Below are 15,461 nucleotides of genomic sequence, written 5' to 3'. Positions count from 1 at the left end.
TGAGAGCCACGACTCAGCCCCAGCCTTGGCAGAGTCAGAGAATGCTTGGGCTGGGTGAGCCTGAAGGTCTTTTCCCAACCCAAATGACTCCATCACTCTCCACATAAAGCTTCCCTTTCCCAGCTGGAGTGGGAATGCATCTCCCATGCCACAGCTGGGGCAGGTCAGAGCCATGGGGGCCCCGTGGCAGCCCCCACCTGGGCTTGCAGAGAGAAGCTTTTGCTCTCCAGAGCTGCCACTGGAGAGCAAAGCAGCACCCAGGAGCCAGCTCGGTGTGGCAGCCCCAGGCTGGCAGTGACAGCTTGGGGCCCAAGGAACTTCCTCTGTAACCTGGAGGTGACAAAGCTGCTTCCCACAGCAGGCTGCCCAGGGTGGAAAGGTCTCCACTGACTGACAAGGAGAGAAACTTGGCTGGGGCAAGGCAGAGGAAGGTGAAGCAATGGAAGCAAGAGCAGAGGAGGAGGCAGGGAGGCAGGTGTGGGGCCAAGCAGCAGCATGCAGGAGATAAGAGAGCTGGGGGGAGGTAGAGGGCTGGTTACTAGGAGCTGCTGAGGCGTGATGGAGTTGTCTGTGTAAATGCAGAGCTTCTCCACGGTCAGGGGCATGGCCTCCCTCAGCTTGGAAGCCAGCAGCATGCAGACTGCCCCCAGCAGCTGCAGGTGGTTCTTCCTCACGGGCACCGTCGACAGGTAGCGATCCACATAGTTCATGGCCAGGGGGAAGACCTCTTCCTCACACTTCTGCTCCTCACACACCTGGCAGAGCCCAGACACAGAGAGAGGAGGAAAACTTTAAAACTTCAGAAAAAAAGGGAAGTTATAATCAGCAGAGGAGCTCCCCCCAGCTCCTGCCCACACTGCAGCCCCACAGCCGCTGCTCAGCTTGCCCAGAGCAGTTGTGGAGCCTCCAAAGCTGGAAGTGCTCAAAGCCAGGCTGGAGGAGGCTTTGAGCGAGCTGCTGCAGTGGGAGGTGTCCCTGCCCACGGCAGGGGGTTGGAACTGGGTGATCCTTAAGGTGCCTTCCAACCCCAACCCATGCTGTGACTCCATGGTTGTGTTCCACACTTATCTGCAGAGCTCTTGGTGCTAAGGACTAAACTGGCTGCAGGCATTAGGGCTCTGACCTCAGGGGGACTACAGCAGCAACCACTTGGAGCAGTAACTTCAGCCCTCATCTCCCTGCAGAACTCATTTGTGTGCTCCTTGGAGGCACAGAGAAGTTAAGAGCGAAACTGCCTCGATCGTCTCCTTGCTCGGTGTCCCCTCCCGGGCGGCAGCGCTGCCACTCCGCCCCGGGGGGCACTGAGGGCTGCTGGAGGGAAGGAGCAGCTCCTGCCCACCCCCAGCTGGAGACCCAACGGGGCAGGACCCGCGGCCGGCAGTTCCACCTTAAGCGGTCCAGAAGCACAAAAAAGAATCAATGGCAGTGCCCAAAGCAGAGGTTGAGTCCTAAAGTCCTCCTCCTCCTCCCTCAGCCACACTTCTACCACAGCCACCAGCAGAATCCAGCAGCTCTGAATGTCAGCGCCCTGCTCTTATCTCTCCAGCAGGATCGCAACACCTCTCCTGTTTAACTTCCTTCTTTCGCTGCAACCATAACAACATCTGAGGCTGCTCCTCCTGCAGCAGCAAAGCGGCACCGCGCTCCTGCCAGCGGCAACCACCTCCCCCCTTGCCCAGCCTGCTGCGGCGCCCGGGGCTCCGCCACGCAGGGTGGTGACAACCGCCGAGTGTCATCCGCCGCTGGGGCGGCTTCAGGGCTTCGCAGCAGCAGCAGCAGCCTCCAGGGCTCCGTTCACCTAAGCGCCCAGCCTCAGCCAGGGAATTGCAGAACCAGGGGAATAAGAGCAAGGGAACCAAAGCAAAGCCGCGATAGAGAGCAGCTCGTTTCTTCACCTTACCGCCAGATGCAGCTTCCTGCAGCGGCAGCCCAGGCTGGGGCGCAGCAGTTTGCCCTCTGCAGAATCTCTCTCTCTCCGTTCTCCACTCAGCCTCAACGCTCCTAAGAGGCCCAGGAGGTTGCCCCCCCCGAGCTGCACCCCCCAGAGAGCTGCATTCGCGCTTCGTTTAGGGAAGCAAAGGGCAGCGCTGCTGCTTTCCCCCTTCCCGCAGCATTTTCAGCGCCCCGCAGCCGGTCGTGTGCAGCCCAGCTCCCTGCTCAGGGCTCCCGGGGAGCAGGGGGCGAACAGGAGGTCCGGCAGCAGCTTGGGGCGTGTGTGTGAGCAGAGCTTGCGGCCTCCCGGGGGGGTCTGCTCCTCCGGCATGGGGCAATGGTAAACCTGTAGCACCGCCAGCGCTCACAGCCGCTGCTCCTCTGCCCTTTTCGCTCACCTCTGAACCCTCCACGTGCTGCCAGCCCCCTTCATAGCCCCCCCACGCCGCAGACCTGACCTCCACGCCCTGGGACTTTAAGGTTTTCCTGTCCCCTATGATTGCCCTTTGCACCCCCGAACCCCGCAGCCAGCACGGCTCCGGGGCGCCCGCCCTGTGCTTCCCCCCGCGGCCAGCGCTCCCCCGCCAGAGCAGGAGCGCGCACGTTTGCAAAGGCGTTAAAGCTCCGGTGACCGAGCAGGGAACCGGAGCTGCGGCGGGAGAGGAGGCAGTCCACGGCTGCCGTACCTCCAGCATCCAGAAAGCCAACATCTTCCGCATGTAGGGCTTGATCTCCCGCTGCACGCACTGGAAGTAGGAGACGCTGGGGCTATAGCGCTCCTCCTGGCTCAGCAGGTTCTGCAGCACCCGGCGGTTCCCCAGCAGCTGCGGGTCGTGCCCGGCGCGGGGCACACGGGGCGCGGTCTCCACGCACAGCAGCTCCATGGGCGCAGGCAGCGTGCGGGCAGCAGCAGCCACCCAGCGCCGGCTCCGCTGCAGCCGCCGCGGGACGCCGGGAACTGGCCGCGCGCGCAGGGGCGGAGCCGGCGCCCACCCCGAGCGCCCGGCGCGCCGAGGGGGCGGAGCCTCCCCCGCCCCCAGCCAATCCACGGGCAGAACCGCCGCCGGGCGCGCACCGCGGCGGCTGGGCACGCCCCGGGGGGCGGGGCCAGGGGCGCGCCGGCGGGCAGGCAGCACGTGGGGCGGCGGTGGATCGCCGCTGCCATGTTGGGGACGGGGCTGGGGGGAGGGCAGTCTGCAGTGGAGGGTCCCGAGGCTCGTCCGCACCCTCCGCTGCAGTACCGGCGGCCGTGCATTGCGCCCCGCACCCCCGTGGCTCGCAGGGGCCGGGGGCCGGGCGGTGCGAGCTCGCTGCAGGCCGGGCAGGCTGCGGAGAGCCGGCCCCGGGGTTTGCAGGGAGGCTCCCCCCAGCCTGCGCGGTGCTAAGAGTCATTGGGTCAGCATTTAGCCCTGCACTTTCTGCGTGTACCTCCTCCAGAGCTATGGAAATAATCAGCTGTGCACATACTTGGAGCCGGTCCGCGCTCAGCCTGCTGGCTTCCAGAAGTTACCTTCACGTCGCTACTGGTGCAGCTCCATGGGAGATAGCAAGCTCGGTGGCTGCCGCGATAAGAGGCTGTGGGGCTGGGCTGCCACTTCAGAATAATTACCAATTGTTTGGAAATACCTTTGCAAAGTGTCCTCTGAACGGCTGCTTCCTCTGGGGACCTTAAAGCCTTTCCAAATCGTTTGCATTCTGCCCTCCCCAGCACAGCGTTTGCTCTGCGCTGCTGCTACCTGAGCCTGCTCCTCGCTGAGCCAGCAGCGAGCGCTTCCCGCTGTGGGAAGCAGGAGGCAAGGGGCTGCAATTCTGCCCACGTTGCTCTCTGCTGTTTGCCATTGGCTGCACAACCTGCGCTGGGGCTTTGCTAGCGCCAATGGGAAGGGCCAGCAGAGTATAAAATGGACAGCAGGGGCTGCAATGGAAGGGGCTGTGGGTTGCCCTCAGCCTCGCAGGTTAGATGCTCCTCGCCGAGGAGAGGATTAGCTCAGGAGGTTCATTTTAAAGCCAAGCGCCCAATACAGGCTGCAAAGATGTGCCCTGAGGGGATGCCTTGCCTGTGCCAGTCTCTTCCCCAGCCCGGGGCTGGTGGCACAGGGTGGCCTCTGCAGCAGCAGGAACCAAAGCCCAAAGGGGAGAGGTGGGGAAACACATCTCAGCCCTGCAGCTCACAGCTCTTGCTCTGCTGGGCTGCTGCTCCCTGCCAATCCCAACTGCTCTACCTATTGGCATGAGGCACACCCTGGCACCCCTCCTGGCACCGGGCAGGGTGCTCCAGTACAGGGCAATGCTGCTGGGCTTCAGGGCTCCATGCAGGGAACTGGGCAGAGACAGCCCCAAACACAGCTCCCAGCAAGAATCCCTCTCTGCAGTCCCGGGGGAAGGCTGCTCCTGCCCAGCAGGGAGTGGAGCAATGGAATTTGTGGCCAGCCAGGACTTTAGGGATGCAGCAAACCTCAGCTGGATCTCCTCTGCCCACCCCTGCTGCAGTGCTCTCAGCTGAGGCACCTGGCTGTGCTTTTAGGGCAGAGCAGTGGAGTCATTTCCCACAGTAGCTACTTCCCCCCTCCCGAAGTCCCTCCTCCCTGTGCTGTGCTGACACATTCAGGCCTTTCTTTCCCTTTGGGGGTATTTCCAGCCTTTTAATGAAGAGCAACCTCACCAAGTTAGTAAGTGCAAGCACAACGAGGCTGAGGGCTTTGTCCTCCCTGCTCAGCAGGTTTTGGTTCTGGTGGAAAATGCAAACCATCTTTTTCCTTTCAGCAGAGGTGCTGGAGGTTCCAAATACCACCTGGGGATGAAGCTGCCACACTTCACAGCCTGCCATCCCCCTTCCCCCACTTGTGCAGAAGCCTCTCCTTGGCCCCCAGGTCCGTGGCACACTCCCAGCTTGCAGCCATGCCCTCAGCCTGGGTTTGCTGTGCTGAATGTGCCCCAGGGAACACCACCCAGCAGCGGTGATGTGGAGCTGCAGAAAGCAGAGGGTGGGAAGAGAATTCCACCCAGCCCATCCTGGCCTTAGAATCACAGCATCAGAGGATGTCAGGGCTTGGGAGGGACCCAAAGAGATCATCCAGTCCAAGCCCCCTGCCAGAGCAGGAGCACAGAATCCAGCACAGGGCACACAGAACACATCCAGACAGGGCTGGGGAGGCTCCAGAGGAGACTCCACAACCCCTCTGGGCAGCCTGCTCCAGGGCTCTGGGAGCCTCACAGCACAGTTCTCCCTTGTGTTGAGGTGGAGCCTCCTGTGCTGCAGCTTCCATCCATCGCTTCTTGTCCTGTCCCAGGCAGCAAGAGAGCAGAGCCTGGCCCTGGCCCCTCCCTCCTGACCCCCAGCCCTCAGATAAGCCTTGATCCAATCCCAGGCTGAAGAGCCCCAGGTGCCTCAGCCTCTCCTCCCAGGGCAGTGCTGCAGTCCCCTCAGCATCCTCCAGCCCTCCACTGGAGCCTCTCCAGCAGCTCCCTGTCCCTCTGGAACTGGGGGATTCCTGTAGCTCAGGATGAGATTCCCAAACCTCTTTCCCAACTTCCTTTGCTTTTCTTCCCCCCTTTTTTTGTGTCTTTCCACCTTCCCAATCAATCTTCCAGCACTGTGGGCAAGAAGTATTTGAAGAATCTCTGGGAGAGGTTTCTGTGGACCAGTTCAGATGGTTTTAATCCAGGGTGACCTCCCCCCCACCACCCCTCCCTCCCTCATTGTGAGCAGCATCCCCAGCAGTGGTGCAGGGGAAGCAGAGGGCCTCCTGGCCCACATTTTCAGTATAAATAGACAGCAGCTATTTTCTTGAGTCAGGCAAAGGGAAACCACAGCACTGGCTTCTTGGGCCTTCTGGTTTCTGGGGCTGTGCCTCTTGAAATTGAAAGTTTCAGGCCCTTTCCCAGGCCGCCTGCATTCCCCCTCCTGCATCCCAGCCTGGCTGCAGCGGCTCTGATGCTGCTCTGGAGCTGGGCTGGGTGGCAAGCATGGCCCCCCAGGACACTGAGTGTGTGTATGTGTGTGGGGGACACATGAAGCCTCTTGCATAAGAAATTCTTCCTTCCAGATGATGACTTGGCAGAAGTGCTGCCTCTGCAAGCCACAGTATCAGGCTGGAGAGGCAAATTACAGACTGCAGGCGACCTAAAGAGCCCTCAGTGGGGGGGGAAGAGAGAAAATTCCAGGAAAACCAAGTGGTGCTGAGTGCTGCCCATAGATAGTCAGCTTCCTGGGGCTGGCAGGGAGAACACAGCAACATGACAGGGGAGGAGGAGGGGGGAAGAGAGGAAATTCCTTCAGGGTAAAAACTACAAAGCCTGATGGCCTCCAGACCTCCACCCAGCAGTGCTGCTCCTTGCTGAATCATACAAGGGGCTCCTGCCTGGGGCTTTGGGGGGGGAGGGTGGTGATGAAGGAAGAGTGAGGAGGAGCTGGAGCTTGGGAAGGGGCAGAGTGGATGCAGGGCTGGCTGTGATGGGCAGCTGCTGTCAGGTCAGGGCTCACATCAAGGCCAGGTTGGATGAGGCAGCCAGGGGCAGGGCCACGTCCCAGCAGCCCAGGCTGGATGAGCTTTAAAGTCCCTTCCAACCCAAACCCCTTCTGCTTCCATGAGAGGCACTGGAACTGCTGCTGAAGATGGAGCAGCACTGGCAGGTGAGGTGTGGGGGGCACAGCTCCAGCTGCAGGGCAGATCCCTGCACGACACAGAGCCTTGGCCCCAGTGCAGATGTTTGCTCCAGTGCCCATCAACCACAGCCTGCAAGCATGGGGAGCTGAGGCACCTTCCTTCCTTCCTTCCTCCCCTGCTCCTTCAGCTCCTTCCCTGCTCCTTCAGCTCCTTCCCTACTCCTTCAGCACCTTCCCTGCTCCTTCAGCTCCTTCCCTGCTCCTTCAGCACCTTCCCTGCTCCTTCAGCACCTTCCCTGCTCCTTCAGCTCCTTCCCTGCTCCTTCAGCTCCTTCCCTACTCCTTCAGCACCTTCCCTGCTCCTTCAGCTCCTTCCCTGCTCCTTCAGCACCTTCCCTGCTCCTTCAGCTCCTTCCCTGCTCCTTCAGCTCCTTCCCTACTCCTTCAGCACCTTCCCTGCTCCTTCAGCTCCTTCCCTGCTCCTTCAGCACCTTCCCTGCTCCTTCAGCACCTTCCCTGCTCCTTCAGCTCTTTCCCTGCTCCTTCAGCTCCTTCCCTGCTCCTTCAGCTCCTTCCCTGCTCCTTCAGCACCTTCCCTGCTCCTTCAGCTCCTTCCCTGCTCCTTCAGCACCTTCCCTGCTCCTTCAGCTCCTTCCCTGCTCCTTCAGCTCCTTCCCTGCTCCTTCAGCACCTTCCCTGCTCCTTCAGCTCTTTCCCTGCTCCTTCAGCACCTTCCCTGCTCCTTCAGCTCCTTCCCTATTCCTTCAGCACCTTCCCTGCTCCTTCAGCTCCTTCCCTGCTCCTTCAGCTCCTTCCCTGCTCCAGCAGGCTGAGAGCTGAGGGAGTCCTGGTCTCGGTCCCACACCCAAACACAAGGCTGCTGTCCCCTCCCTGCCTCTCTCTCTCCTTTCTCATATCTGATTCATTCTTAACATAGGAAAAATGCTTCCACTGAGCTGCAGGGAAGTTGGGTTGAGGTCAAGCTGAAGATCTGACCCAGGGGAGGTGTTTCCTAATAGCTTTCCCATTACTGGCAACCACTGCATTCCCTTTCCTCTGACTTGGGCAGGCTTGGGAGTACAACTAATTAGTCTGGAGTGATATCATCTGAACACTGCACCTCAGCAAGGCTCAGCCAGCCCCAGCAGTGATGCAGAGGAGGATTCTGCAGCAGAAAGCTGCCTCAGAGGCCAAACTGCAGCTTTTTCACTGCCCAAAGCTCCCTCTCAGAGCAGCTCTTTGGGGCAGCCTGGCCCAGGAGTCTGTTTCAAACACAGAGAGAGAGAGAAGTGTGGCTGTGGAGGCCACTGGGATCTAGGCTGCATCCTTCAGCCCTGGCACCTGGGCCTGCCTGATCCTGGGATGCAGCTCAAGTGAGCAATGAATCCCTGAAGCAGGGATGAAAGGAGAGGAGCAGCTGGCTGTAGGGAAGGCCTTCAGTTGGGAACAGGAGGAAGAAGTGGCTGGGAAGAGGCACAAATGGGTGAAAAAGAGAGAGGTTTGTAAACATGCCCTTGTGGTGACTCCTTCAGGAGATGTCCCCTCCCTGGAGGTGCTCAAGGCCAGGCTGGGCAAGGCCAGCAGCAGGCAGGACTAGTGGGAGGTGGCCCTGCCACTGCCAGGGGGCTGGAACTAGATGGTCTTCAAGGTCCCTTCCAGCCCAACCCATTCTCTGAGCCTATCAATGAGAAGTTCTGTGGTGGCCACAGCTTTGGAGTGGCTGCAGAGCAGCTGGACCAGCTTGGACTGCAGGGCAGGCAGCCCAGGGGCCCTCAGCTCACACTTGGGGGGCAGCAGAGGTTTGAATGGAGTTTCAGCTGACTGCCTATGAAAAGCACCAGGCCAGGGCTGCCTCCAGCTGTCATTTCTGCAGCTGCTTTGCTGCCTTGAGTTCCCTTTTCCTACCAAACACCTCCAGGTCAGACACATTGTGTGTGACTCAGGCTGGCACAGGGTGAGCCATCCCCAGGGGAATGTTCTGTGCTTTGCTCCCTAACCAAGGCAGAGCCAGGGGGGAGATCCTGCCCCTCTGCTCTGCTCAGAGCCCTCCTGCAGCACTGCAGCCAGCTCTGCAGCCTCCCTCACAGGAAGGCTCTGGAGGTGCTGGAAGGTGTCCAGAGAAGGACAGAGGGCTGGAGCTGCTCTGCTGTGAGCACAGACTGAGGGAGTTGGGGTTGTGCAGGCTGGAGAGGAGAAGGCTCCAGGGGGACCTTCTGGTGGCCTTCCAGCATCTGCAGGGGGCTACAAGAAAGCTGGGGAGGGACTTGTGAGGGTGTCAGGGAGGGACAGGACTGGGGGGATGGAGCAGCACTAGAAGTGGGGAGATTGAGATTGGCTGTGAGGAAGAAGTTGTTCCCCATGAGGGTGGTGAGAGCCTGGCAGAGGCTGCCCAGGGAGGTGGTGGAAGCCTCCTGCCTGGAGGTGTTTGCAGCCAGGCTGGAGGTGGCTGTGAGCAACCTGCTGTGGTGTGAGGTGTCCCTGCCCATGGCAGGAGCTTGGAGCTGGCTGAGCCTTGAGGTCCCTTCCAGCCCTGACAGCTCTGTGATTCCTTCAGCTGCTGAAGAGAGAAAGAGAGCAGAGGAGGGGAGGGAAAAATAATAACTCAAAAAACCCCCAACCCCCAGCAGCAGCAAAGAGCAAAGCTGAAACCAATCAACTTCAGCAAGCAAGCTGGGCCTGGAAAGCCCCCAGGGGGGATAAATTTAGGTCACTTCAGGGGATCAGCCTTGGTGGCCAAATTATGCAAATGGTTAAAAAAATAACCCCAAAGGCACTGCCTTGCAGAGCTCCCCAGCAGAGAGAGCTTCGTCCTGCACCCTTCCCTGCTCCAACCTCCCTGCCTCCTGCCCTGCCCTCAGCTGCTTGCCCACACCTTGCACTCCCTGCTCTGTGGAGCTGATGCTCTTGGGGCTTTGTGGCCTGCAAGGTGCTGCTCAGTTGCTGTGGCAAGGTCAGAGCCTGGCCCCTCTCTGCCAGTGCCAGCTGCCCCTCAGAGAGACTCCAAGCCAGCTCAGGGCTCCCCAGCAGGCAGTTTGCTGTGGGCTGTGCTGGACAAAGGTGAAGTGAGGAGGAGGAGGAGGAGGAAGGGGAATGGCCCAGGTGGTACCAGAGCAGGGGGAAAGCACAAAGTCCTTGGAAGCTGAGCTTGGATCTCCTGCTGCAAGAATTGGTTTGGTTGGAAGGGACCTCTCAGCCCAACCCTCAGCCAGCAGCACCACTGCCATTAAACCCTGTCCTGAAGTGCTGTGGCCACACACTGCTTGTGTGCTGCCCCCAGCACCCCCCTGGGTAACCTCCTCCAGGGCCTGACCTGGCTGGCAGTGAAGGAAGCTGATTGCTGAGGCTGTCTGCAGCCCCCAAGCCTGTGGCCCAGCTGCTCACTCCATGGCAGCACCCAGGCACGTTCTGCAGGCTGCCAACAGAGCCAAGCAGGCAGCAGGGTGGTGGCAGGGGGGCTGGAGGCAGGCAGCACCCTGGCAGCAGGCTGGCAGGCAGCAGGGCAGGGGGCAGGCAGCACCCTGGGGGCAGGCAGCAGGGCTGGGGGCAGGCAGCACCCTGGCAGCAGGGCTGGGGGCAGGCAGCACCCTGGCAGCAGGGCTGGGGGCAGGCAGCACCCTGGGGGCAGGCAGCAGGGCTGGGGGCAGGCAGCACCCTGGCAGCAGGGCTGGGGGCAGGCAGCACCCTGGCAGCAGGCTGGCAGGCAGCAGGGCTGGGGGCAGGCAGCAGGGCTGGGGGCAGGCAGCACCCTGGCAGCAGGCAGCACCCTGGGGGCAGGCTGGCAGGCAGCAGGGCTGGGCTGGCAACTCAGCTTGGCCAGCTGGGGGATGGGGATGGGCTGGGACTGGGAAGGTCTCTGCAGGAGCCTGGGGTAGAAGGATTCTTCCCTTTGCAGGGGCAGAGGGGATGGAGGGTGGGCTCAGAGGGGGTGCACAGCCTGCTGCTGGGGGTCAGAGGGTGAACCCTGTGGGGCCAAGCTGGGGGGTGGCAGCGGCGGGCGAGCAGGAGCCGCGGAGCCTGGGCTGGGCTGGGCTGCTTGCAGGGAGCCCTGTGCTGTGCCTCTGTGTTCTGGGGGGGCAGAAAGCCAACAGTTGCTCCCCCCCTGCCCGCCCCCCCTGGGCTGCACCTGGCTCGCTGCTGCCTGCACGCTCCAGGGGCTTTGAAGCTCGCAGGCAAGAAGCCTTCCCCGGGAGCTCGCCGGCGGCGCTGGGCTCGCCCTGCTGTAACCGAAAGGAAACAGCTTGTGCCGGCCCCCAGCAGCCAGAGCCAGGCTGCAGAGCCAGCCTGCACTGCCAGCCTGCAGAGCCAGCCTGCAGAGCCAGCCTGCAGAGCCAGCCTGCACTGCCAGCCTGCAGAGCCAGCCTGCACTGCCAGCCTGCACTGCCAGCCTGCAGAGCCAGCCTGCAGAGCCAGCCTGCAGAGCCAGCCTGCAGAGCCAGCCTGCACTGCCAGCCTGCACTGCCAGCCTGCAGAGCCAGCCTGCACTGCCAGCCTGCACTGCCAGCCTGCAGAGCCAGCCTGCACAGCCAGCCTGCACTGCCAGCCTGCAGAGCCAGCCTGCAGAGCCAGCCTGCAGAGCCAGCCTGCAGAGCCAGCCTGCACTGCCAGCCTGCACAGCCAGCCTGCAGAGCCAGCCTGCAGAGCCAGCCTGCAGAGCCAGCCTGCAGAGCCAGCCTGCACTGCCAGCCTGCACAGCCAGCCTGCACTGCCAGCCTGCAGAGCCAGCCTGCACTGCCAGCCTGCACTGCCAGCCTGCAGAGCCAGCCTGCAGAGCCAGCCTGCACTGCCAGCCTGCAGAGCCAGCCTGCACTGCCAGCCTGCAGAGCCAGCCTGCACTGCCAGCCTGCACTGCCAGCCTGCACTGCCAGCCTGCAGAGCCAGCCTGCAGAGCCAGCCTGCACTGCCAGCCTGCAGAGCCAGCCTGCACTGCCAGCCTGCAGAGCCAGCCTGCACTGCCAGCCTGCACTGCCAGCCTGCAGAGCCAGCCTGCACTGCCAGCCTGCAGAGCCAGCCTGCAGAGCCAGCCTGCACAGCCAGCCTGCACTGCCAGCCTGCAGAGCCAGCCTGCACTGCCAGCCTGCAGAGCCTGCCTGCACTGCCAGCCTGCACTGCCAGCCTGCAGATGCAGCCTGCAGAGCCAGCCTGCACTGCCAGCCTGCAGAGCCAGCCTGCAGAGCCAGCCTGCACTGCCAGCCTGCACTGATGCCTCCAGAGAGGAGAGCAGCAGAGCACCTTCCACCCCCACCCCCCCCGTGCAGGAGCTGGGCTCTCACCCTCCTCTAGGCCATTTCCCAGTGCCCAGCAGAGGAGGAGACCTTGGAGCTGCTCTTGGTTCTTCTTCAGCTCCCTGCACAGCCTCCCTGCCAGCCCCCATGCAGGCTCAGGGCCAGGACAAGTGCAGGGCTGCTGAGCAAGGCCCATCCTGGGGGGCACTGATTAGCTGCAGCGCTGGGGCCAGGCGGTGCAGGAGCTGCCCCCAACACATCCTGAGCCAGAGCCCTCTGCAAGCAGCTGCAGGATGCTGCCCCAGCAGCCTCAGGAGCAGCTGGAGCTGGCAGATGTGAGGGGGCACAGCAGTGCCAGGGGCTGGGCCCTCTCTGGGGAGCCATCACCCTGCCTGCTGGAAGCCTCTGGAGGGATCAGGAGCATGCTGCAGGGGAGCACAGGGGGAGCAGGGGCTGGCAGGGGCAGCTTGGCCTTCCCTGCCCTTGTTCTGCCAGCCTGCCGTTGGAGCAGGAGCCTCTGCTTTGCCCTCCCCTTCTGTGCTTTGGGGCAGCCTGGTGCCCTAGCCAGGCTGAGCCTGAGGAGGTGACCCCGGGGAGGAGAAAAGGAGAAGCAAAGCCCCAGCAGCCAGCCCCAGGGCGGGCAGGGAGAAGGGAATGGGAGGAGAGCTGCAAAGGGCAAGCGGAGGAAGGAGCCAGGAAGATGAACCACTCTGCCCCACGCTGCCCCACGCTGCCCCAACACTGCCCCACACTGCCCCACGCTGCCCCACAGAGCCAACCTGGGCAGCCTGTGCCAGGGGCTCCCTGGGCAGCCTGTGCCAGAGCCCCCCTGGGCAGCCTGTGCCAGGGGCTCCCTGGGCAGCCTGTGCCAGAGCCCCCCTGGGCAGCCTGTGCCAGAGGCTCCCTGGGCAGCCTGTGCCAGAGCCCCCCTGGGCAGCCTGTGCCAGGGGCTCCCTGGGCAGCCTGTGCCAGAGCCTCCCTGGGCAGCCTGTGCCAGGGGCTCCCTGGGCAGCCTGTGCCAGAGCCAACCTGGGCAGCCTGTGCCAGAGCCCCCCTGGGCAGCCTGTGCCAGAGCCTCCCTGGGCAGCCTGTGCCAGAGCCAACCTGGGCAGCCTGTGCCAGGGGCTCCCTGGGCAGCCTGTGCCAGAGCCAACCTGGGCAGCCTGTGCCAGAGCCTCCCTGGGCAGCCTGTGCCAGAGCCAACCTGGGCAGCCTGTGCCAGAGCCCCCCTGGGCAGCCTGTGCCAGGGGCTCCCTGGGCAGCCTGTGCCAGAGGCTCCCTGGGCAGCCTGTGCCAGAGCCCCCCTGGGCAGCCTGTGCCAGAGCCAACCTGGGCAGCCTGTGCCAGAGGCTCCCTGGGCAGCCTGTGCCAGGGGCTCCCTGGGCAGCCTGTGCCAGGGGCTGCAGGGCATCGCTGCCTCCGGGGCAGGGGAGCTGAGTGTGCAGCTCCCACTCGGCTGCCTGGGTGCAGCTGCAGCTGTTGGGTGGCTCAGGGGGCTTGGGCCAGGCCCCTCCCTGGCACACAGGGGCCAGCAGGGGCTCCCTGGTGCCCAGGCAAGGATCAGGCCCTGTGCTACTGCCCCTGGTGCCGCTGCCTGCGGAAGGGCTTCGGGGCTTGACCGAAGGGCTGGGAGCAGCCTCGGCGCAGCCAGCAGCAGACTCCACTGGGACACAAACCCCACCAGCAAACCACCAGCACCCAACCAAGTCCTCTCTGTGGCCAGGGGCAGCGGAAGGAAGGGGAGCTGAGGCTTCTCAGCCAACTGCTGGGCCTGGGAGCGCTTGAAAGGTTCCCTGGAGACAGCAGCGCAGGGCATGGAAATGTTTCCCTTTTGCTGCACCACTCTGCCTCCTCCTCCTCCTCCTCCTCCTCCCCAGGGCACCAACCTAAGCATGACCCCTGGGGGTTTGACAGCTCACAACCAGTCCTGGCTCCTGCCACTTCCTCCTGAGCCTTCCATGCCAGCTCCTTAGGATTCCTGAGCCAGGAGCTGCTGAGCTGCTCCCTGGGGCTCCAGGCTCTCTCTGGCATCCTGCACTGCACAAGGAGATGCTGAGCCACCTGCTCCAGGGGCAGGAGCAGGAGAGGCTCCCTGCAGGCTGCTTGTGCAGGGCTCTGCCTTCCTCTGCTCAGCTCCAGGGGCCTCTTGGAGAGAGGGCACTGCTCCAGGAGCCTCCTCTGGGCTCAGCACACAGCAGGCTGCCCGGAGGGGCTGAGGAGCCTGACCTCCCCCTGCCCAGACAGAGCCTGAAGCAGAGTTTGCAGTGAGAGGAACAAGGAACACTGCAAAGCAGCAGTGCCAGGGCTTGGGGTGGGCTCCCAGCTCCCCTCTGCCCTGCTCAGGGGCCTGGGCAGGTCCTTGAGCTCCTACCTGCCTGCCTCAGTTTCCCTCCAGCCAAAGGGAGCCCAGGAGGTGCCCAGTGAGCCCAGCAGGGCTGCTGCCTTCTTCCCAGGGCTCCCATGGAGCAGGGCAGGGCTGGCAGGGACAAGCCACTGCTGGGGAGATTCCAGTGGGGATTGCCCCTGAGAAGAGCTGGGCATTGGAACCATCTCCCAGGGGATGGCTTCACCTGCAGGGGCCAGCTGGGAGCCTCAGCTGGGCAGGGGCTGGGCCAGCTCACTTCACTATGACCCCAAGGCTGATCCCTGGGGTCCCTTCCAAGCTGGGATTGCTCTCTGTGATTGTCACTATGAGCTTGCCAGGGCAGCCCCAGCACTGCTTCTGCTCTTCCCTGGCACTCAGCCTCCTCCATCCCCACTCAGGTGACTGAGCACTCAGGCTGGTCCCTTATGAGAGGGGCTCAAGGCCTTCCAGCTGGGAGAGCACACAAATCCCCCAGGGGAGAGGGGCTGCAAGCTGCTGGCCTCAGCAGAGCTCCCCCAGCATGGAGGCCAAGGATTTGCTTCTCCTGCCCAGGACATCCTGGGTCAGACCCTCAGAAGGGGTCCTGGCAGTGAGCTTGGTGTGAAGGAATCAGCTCCAGGCAGGATTTAAACCTGAGCAGCCAAGTGCTGGCTCTTGTGGTGGCTGCTCCCAGGAGGGCCTTTGAGGGGAGGGGGCTGGCAGCCCACCACACAGCTGAGCAACAGGAACAGCAGCAATGCTCTGGAGGCCTCCCAAAGGCACCCAGCAGAGGCTGCAGCCCAGCTGACCCCAAGCCCCCCTGGCACAGGGCTGCTGAAGGTGCCAGGGAGAGGGCAGCAGCTCCAGGAGCCTCACAGAGGCCTTGGAGCAGGATTTGCTCCAGGGGGGCTGGGGGGGTGCTCAGCTTTGCCACCTGCACACACAGGGGCACAGGGGGCACAGGCTCTGCCCCCTCCTCTCCCTCCTCTTGCCTGCCTCAAGGCTCTGCTGCTCTGCCTCTGGGGGGAGGAGGAGGCAGGATTTGGCTGGGACACCACCAGGGGAAACGTGTGAGCAGGCTGCTGGACACCCACAGCCTGTGGCTCTGTCTGTCTGTCTGTCCAGGCCCCAGCTCTGCCTCCCAGCCTCACCACCAAGCTCTCCCTGCACTGTGCCACAGACTGCAGCTGGGCAGGGAACATTTTTCCCAGGCCACAAAACTCTTCCTGCTCTGCAGCAGGCTGAGCCCAAGCCCCCTGCGTGCCCCTGGCCCTGCTTGCTGCAGGCACAGAGCCCTGAGCAGCCCTGCTGCCTGCTGCCCTGCCCAGCAAGCCTTCCTCCCTTGGCCACCTGCAGC

The 15,461-nt window shown here is 63.0% G+C and overlaps 1 protein-coding gene across 3 annotated transcripts in view; it reads right to left on the bottom strand.

Annotated features, from left to right (window-relative positions):
• The window catches only part of CCND3 (cyclin D3), a 49,442-nt gene that overhangs the window by 11,170 nt on the left and 22,811 nt on the right, over positions 1 to 15,461 (bottom strand). The window contains exons 1-2 of one of the 3 annotated variants that reach the window (XM_068159752.1): positions 2,619 to 2,856; positions 540 to 755 (exon numbers count right to left, since the gene is read on the bottom strand). In XM_068159752.1, coding sequence (XP_068015853.1) covers positions 540 to 755; positions 2,619 to 2,816 — 414 coding nt within the window. In that variant the 5' untranslated portion in view covers positions 2,817 to 2,856. Of the gene's footprint in view, positions 1 to 539; positions 756 to 1,900; positions 2,095 to 2,618; positions 2,857 to 15,461 lie in introns of those variants that run through there. The other 2 variants (XM_068159754.1, XM_068159753.1) reach the window with 2 other exon arrangements.

This window comes from Melanerpes formicivorus, unplaced genomic scaffold (genome assembly GCF_026170545.1).
Source record: "Melanerpes formicivorus ecotype bairdi unplaced genomic scaffold, bMelFor1.0.p_v2 SCAF_46, whole genome shotgun sequence".
In the NCBI taxonomy this organism is placed as follows: domain Eukaryota; kingdom Metazoa; phylum Chordata; class Aves; order Piciformes; family Picidae; genus Melanerpes; species Melanerpes formicivorus.
This window is presented reverse-complemented; position numbering and strand designations above follow the sequence as displayed.